Below are 7,079 nucleotides of genomic sequence, written 5' to 3'. Positions count from 1 at the left end.
TGCCATAATGCCAATAGGCCTACGTAAGACTTCAGTTATTAGTTATTGCACAGCTGTGCAGTTAAAGTCCATTTGGACGCTCAATTACAAGGACAGTACTTTGTGTAGAAATCATGTTATGTCTGCGGTGCTATCTCACAGGGACTGAAACATACTGAGGGCAACATACCAACACATGAATACTTTCAACTGTGGCTCCAGCAGTTTAAATCATGGTGTGTTCAGGTGTAATTCATATGTGGGAAATCACAAAACTAAAACACGTCTGGTTTCAAGCACGTTTCAGGTGCTTTTTGTGAAACTTTTTTTTTTAACATAAAACATAAATTTCATCTGCTCAACATAAATGTCATTTTAATGTTACGATCAAGATGAATTTTTACAGCACTACCTTTTTTGATACAAAAAGGAAAAATTGACACCAAGGTGTCAATGTAAGGTAGTCACAACGGGCCCCAGGGCACGCTATTATGACGGGCCCTAAGCCGCACTAGTTACTAGTTATGCACCTTAACTAGCTTCTGTATAATCTTATCATTACATATCTTTATCGCATATATATGACAAATATACCTGTAGCGACTCAATGAAAAAAGCCGCTAAGAGGCTAAGTGGGCCCTTACAAAGTCCAAGCTGAAGTCCAAAGATGCATTTAATGATTTTATTAAACAAACAACTGAGATAATCAAAGCAAAATTAGGTGAAACAAAATAGTACGTGATGTGATTATGGTCAACAGAAAATACCGGAGACAAAAACTCACCCTTTTTGTCTAAACGCTGCCAGTGAATGAACAGGTCAAATAATGTGAAACCACACCCACCCCTGTGCCAGTTACAACTAGTGAAAGTGACCAAAAGAACGTGTGCAGCCGAAACAAATAATAAACAGAGCTTAAATACACATTCTGGCTCCTATTATACCACTGTAAATAAGAGATTACTCAATTAATTGTTAAGTTTTTTATAGTTTATTTGCAGTTTATGGAGAGTAAGCATATATTTTATAACATATTTTGTATATTTCATTTTACAAAAAAGAAAATAAACACATATTGGAGTGGGGTTGCCTTTACAAAGGCACATACAGCAAATAGCAAACAGAGTTTTACTTTGAACACAGGAATATTTCTTATGTAGCAATCCAAATTATTCACAAGGGCCTGTTTTCTGCCCAACATATAGTGGGAGGGCCAACTCTCTCTGTGGGCCCCCTCATCCCATCAGCCCTGCCAGCACCATTTCTATTTACGCCCCTGACCAAGAGCATATAAGCAATTTTCTTTAAAAAAAAAAAAAAAGATAAATATTACAAAGCTTTAATATGAAATTTGTTCTTTTCTCATTTAGAAGCAGAGAGCAGCAGAATGAGTGTAGTAAACATTACAATAACAGAGAGCACAGGTGGTACCAGTGGATCAGTATGGTGGAAAATTAGTATTAGTAGTATTAGTATTAAAAAATATTTTGAATCAATACTGATAAATCGATATTTCTGACAACACTAGTCCCACAGATGCAAGATGTTTATCAGGTCAAATGACAACGTTGAAATGGCAAGATGCCATAAGTAACTGGAGTATTTGCATATGAAAACACATATTTCCGACAGTCGTGAAGGCAGCATTAGTTGCACCTGTTGTGACACGCCTCGGCTGCAGGAGTCTGGTGTTTAAGCTGTCTGCAAAACTTTTAAACCGTCATTCCAACATGGGAAAGCTGGTCTGTATCTCGGTTGTAATCGCAGCCTTATCGGCGCTGGTTGGAGAGAGGATTGTTAACTTCAGGTACACAGAGAGAAACTCCGTTAATACCGAGACGGTACAGATATATAACCGTGTCTGATCCCGAGTTTTTCTGCCGGGAAAACGCAGTAGTAGTTGTTGTTTTTCTCAGCAAAACAAAGTTTAATTGTGTACAGCTGACCTAATGTAATATCAGTGTTGAAACCATTGCAGGAAAAGGACCCTGGCCACCAGAGAGCTGGTCCAGAATCACCTCCCCAACTGTGTTGAACTCAAAAACCTGGGCAAGTCACGCCTGTGCAAAATACTGCAGAATGCTCAGACGAACATCAGCGAGCGTTAAAATTAATGTGCAACGTTTTTGTGCTTTCAGAAAATGGCGCAGAAGATATAACGATTTTTGGAAATGGACTTGCCTTTATCAGCAGTGTAAGTATTTGAGTCCAGATTATAAAGTGTAAGAAAGTTTTCTAGGAGTTTGCCTGGCCAACGGTCATAGATATAGATATAGATATTCAATGTTTAAAAAAGAGAAAAGCAAGAATCCTTAATATTTGAGAGGCTTATATATGTTTTTTTTATTTTATTTAATTATAAAGTGTCATCTTTGGTCCCTCAATTATTTGATTTACTTTATTGTTATTATTTTATTATTAATTGACTATTTGTTTCAGCTCTATTATAAAATTGCAACACAGCCTAAAATTACTTTTTGTTTAATCCCACTGATGTTCGTAAAAGAATAAATAATCCTTCCTGATCCCATTTAAAACTGTACAAACTTTCCATAAAAGTTATTTCGTTTGTCTGCTTTTCTTAAACCACAGAAAATTGTGTAATTTAGGCACCAGCCTACTTTGCAGTGTTTTATATGTTCTGCATACTTAAGTATTTCTTTATGTCTCAAGGGTCTGAGGTATCCTGGAATGTCGGCCTCTGATGCAAAAGGAAAGATCTTCACCCTTGATCTGACAGATTCTCGGATGAAACCAGTGGAGTTGCGCATGCCAAGAAACTTTGATCTGGAGTCATTCAACCCTCATGGCATCAGCGTATACACTGACCCAAGTGGTAAAAGCACTTAGCATTTATGTGTGGTTGCACACATGTCACAGACGCTCACAAGTTTCTACAAGATAACACCTTCAGGGCAAACACCTTAGTTCAGGGGGTTTAGACTTTTTAAATTTGCAACAGCATTTACATTTGTCAGCAGCAAAAATTTAAGTGCATTTTGCAGTACAAAAATAATTTCTTTTTCAGTTCAACTGACTGTATAACTACTGAAGACAGTTTGTATTTTTGGAATATGTGCACCTGGACAAACCTGTTTTGATCACGTGCTGTGTGATTAACAATGGGTGTAATGGGTCGAGCTAAGTTCCTTGTACAGTCTTGGGTGTGTCAGTGTTTTTCAAATGAAATCTATAAAGAAATAAACACAATCAGAATATTTCCTTTTTAATTTGTAGTTGTAGTTTTAAAGTATACGGTAGTTTATTAGTATGGAAAATGCATGGGCTTCATTTTTGAGGAAACTCTACAACTACAGATGTGACACTTTTACATGTTATTGTAGCTTTGATAGTTCCCTTTTTTATCTGAGGTCATGCATGTCCCTCTACTTTCACAGCCACTCACACATACTTTTTAGTCTGTTTGCCAGTATTTACAGTGCTTTCCTTGTTTCTCCTCAGATGACACAGTATACCTGTTTGTTGTCAATCACCCTGAACACAAAAGCCAAGTAGAGCTGTTCAAATATGCTGAGGACGACCGCTCCCTGGAGCATCTGAAAACCATAAAACATGAACTTCTTCACAGGTACAGTGTGGTAACAGATTAATAATTGTGCCTATCATGAACTGCACTTGAGATGTAGCTGGTCTGCAGCTATATTTTCTCACTTCTAATTTTTATTTCCAGTGTAAACGATCTTGTCGCAGTGGGAATGGATAGCTTCTATGCCACCAATGATCACTACTTTACCCATGAAATCCTTAAAGGTTTGGTGGAGCCTGTTCTAGCTCAGCCTTGGTCTAATGTTGTGTACTACAGTCCTGAGGGAGTAAAGGTAGTCTCTGAGGGGTATTACTTTGCAAATGGCATTAATATCTCACCAGACAGAAGGTAAGAATGATGTGAGGGCTATGCATATAGCTATTCATACTTCAAATGACTGAATTTCTTCATTTTAATATTCTTTTTATTTACAGGCATATATATGTGGCTGATTTATTAGACCACAAAGTGCATGTGCTTGAGCTGAAAGAAGACAATGCGTTAGTCCCTGTGAAGGTAAATAATGAAAAATTACTTCAATATGAAAGTGTACTGATTTCTTACAGCATATTCAAGAATCACTGATGAATTATTATGCTTCATCAGCTTTAAACAGTTTATACTTTTGTCATTATTGTACTAATATTATACGTGTAAAAAAAAAGTGTAAAAATTGTTAAGAAATTTTATAATCTGATGATATTAGGGCTTATAAGTATGGGTTAAATTGCACAGCAAATTGTTAGCAATATTTCTTTTTAAAATACTGGTATGACAGTATGGCTGATGTATGCAGAATTAGAGGGACAGTTCACCGTCAAATCCAAAATTCATATTTTCCCTCTTACCTGTAGTGCTGTTTATTCATCTTAATTGTTTTGGTGTAAGTTGCAGAGTGTTGGAGATATTGACCGTACACATGTCTGCCTTCTCCCGAATAAAATGGAATGAAAGGCTCGTGCTCATGACAGCATGAGATGTTAGCATTGTTGCGATCTTCTCGGCCGAGTTGTAACGTTAGCTGGCTCAGGTGTTGTCCATGAGTAGATGCACGCTTCCTTCTGTGCCATAACACGGGTTGAGGGTGTAGTTTGGTAGAAAGAAAGAGTTTCTACACAGAACTGCTCACAACAAGGCCCGTCAGAACCCAATGGGTGGGCCCGCTTAGGTTCAGTTTGGGTTCAGCCCACTTGACATGCTGCTGTGTTGTGCTACGGCCAATTGAAGTGCTGGACTTTGTTATCGACGTGACAATGCCTGAACGCAACACAGGCTCTGCTCCAATTGAGTATGTGTGCTGCACTGCTGTGCATGTGGCGTGTGTAACAGCAGCCTTTTGATGGTCATTAACACACTGTCCATGTGTGATCACTGTAAACAAACAAGCTGTACCCATGGTAACAATAACTATGTCAGTTAATAAACTGCGTAGGGCTTGGGTCGGGTTCGGCCTTCAAAATCACAAAGTCTGTCGGACTTGCGTCTGGTTCGGTGAGGAAAATGCGGCCTGAGTCACGCTCTACTGTGGACTATCTTGAGAAACTGGGACATGATTAGTGGAAAAAAACATTGCTGTTGAGTTTTTCAAACGTATTTTTGGCGCGACCAGCACCACAAGATGAGTGCCATCTAGTTCCATCATATTCTAGAGAAGGCAGACATCTCTATGGCCTATTTCTCCAACATTCGGAAACTCACACCAAAACAATCTAGACTGATAAATCGCACTACAGGTAAAGGCCCAGACAAACCAAACAGACTTTAGAGAACTAGGTGTAAAGGAGGCCCCCTCCTGCATCTCCTGACATTGCTTTGTCTTTGCCAAAAAAGTTGCACATGAACACACTGCAAAGACGACAGCCAGTGGTCAACTAGCATGTACATTCTGCACTAGTATGAGAGGAAATAAGTCTCCACACCAGCAGGCAATGGTAGCCTGTATTTGTCATTCAAAAAGCACCGGAAGACCATCTTGATGCTAGTTAGCCATTTAACACACTAACAACACAATCCAGTGTTGAAAGAACAAAGCATATTGACCGTGTGCCAATGAACAATAACATAAACCATCATGAAACGCTTCCGCTGAACAGCTCAGAGACTAAAGAAAAATGATCTTACCTCGTGTAACAAGTTTGTTTTGGTCTCACTTCCTCTTGACTTAAGCTTTTTTTGTTTACTTTCCTCACTTCTGTTTCTCTTCACGTACACTGCGCTTAACTGCCAATCAGAGTGATTTCATTCACGGACCAACCAGGGGCAACAGTGTGGGACAGTTGTCGGCTTGGTGTGTCCGGGCCTTAAGAGGAAAAATGTGTATTTTTGATTTTATCAAACAAATCGATGTTAACGTCAGTCAATTCAAGTACAAAATCAGGTCATGCTAGAACTGTCATTTAAGGTAATCAGGACACCGAGATGAATGTATAATCATAACCTTGTCTACGACTCCTCACCAGTCTGTGGCTGTGGGTTCACTCTGTGACAACATTGAAGTGGAACCTGAAACTGGAGACCTGTGGTTGGGCTGTCACCCTAATGCATGGAAACTTTTAATGTATAACCCAAAGAGCCCAGCTGGATCAGAGGTTCGTCCTTTCACTTGTACCAGTTACTAAACTGTGAGAGGCCTGACAGCATTACAAGAACAGACAAAATATAATGTTCATTTTGCTCTATCTGCCATATTCTGCTCACCCAAACAATCTGTCTGACATGTATTCACCTTGTTATAATTCTTCCTTCAGGTCATCAAAATCCAGAACATTCATTCTGATGAGCCAGTGGTGACTCAGGTGTACGCTGACGACGGCCAGGTGCTCATTGGCTCCTCTGTAGCAGCTCCCTATGGGGGAAAGTTGCTCATTGGCACTGTGTTCCACAAAGCCCTGTGCTGTGATTTGAATTAGGCAGTGACTCCATAACATATGATTTACCTCTCTGCAACGCTCTCACTCAGACAAGGCAGTGATGAGTTGAATGAAGATATACATGGATACTGCAGCTCTTATTTTAGGGGAAAATGCTTCACCGTGTTGTACCAGACAGGATCTTATGATAAACCCACTAGGAGGAGCTGGAGAAAGACAGATGCACTGTGTTTACCTGATTTTACAGCAATGAGTCCTGGGTACAAAAGCATATTTGAAAGTGGTCTCAGACACAGAAGTTACTGAACTGCCCAGATACTTGAACCACTGTGAAATAAGCACTAGGATAAATTTATTTTCAGTCAAGCATATAAAATTCATATGTATATTTGCTTTGCTGCGTATCATGAAAGTAATATTTTTCACTGGTCACCTGGAAATTTGAGATCTGAACAGATGCATTGTATGTAACCAAATGTGTTTACTTGTTTTAATTGCTTATCACATCGCTACCATGCATGTGAGTGTAAATAAAGCAATAAAGGAGTGTCATGCTACAACTGTAGTTTGTCTTTGGTTTATTAGATGTGCAACAAAAAAGGAGTGGCAAGACAGATGAATGCACACAAAATGACTGCATAAACATCTGGACGTCAAAAGAACGATTGCGTAATTCATATCTT

At 39.0% G+C, this 7,079-nt stretch overlaps 1 protein-coding gene across 1 annotated transcript; it reads left to right on the top strand.

Annotated features, from left to right (window-relative positions):
• Nucleotides 1-1,627: 1,627 nt before the first annotated feature.
• LOC117266421 (serum paraoxonase/arylesterase 2-like) lies at nucleotides 1,628-6,953 on the top strand. Its single transcript, XM_033641614.2, has 9 exons — nucleotides 1,628-1,786; nucleotides 1,958-2,028; nucleotides 2,118-2,173; nucleotides 2,653-2,815; nucleotides 3,442-3,568; nucleotides 3,671-3,874; nucleotides 3,961-4,042; nucleotides 5,986-6,114; nucleotides 6,274-6,953. Exons 1-9 carry the CDS (start codon nucleotides 1,710-1,712, stop codon nucleotides 6,433-6,435), a joined length of 1,071 nt encoding a protein of 356 aa, XP_033497505.2. The 5' UTR covers nucleotides 1,628-1,709; the 3' UTR covers nucleotides 6,436-6,953.
• Nucleotides 6,954-7,079: the final 126 nt, after the last annotated feature.

This window comes from Epinephelus lanceolatus, chromosome 10, assembly GCF_041903045.1.
Source record: "Epinephelus lanceolatus isolate andai-2023 chromosome 10, ASM4190304v1, whole genome shotgun sequence".
Lineage (NCBI taxonomy): Eukaryota > Metazoa > Chordata > Actinopteri > Perciformes > Serranidae > Epinephelus > Epinephelus lanceolatus.
This window is presented reverse-complemented; position numbering and strand designations above follow the sequence as displayed.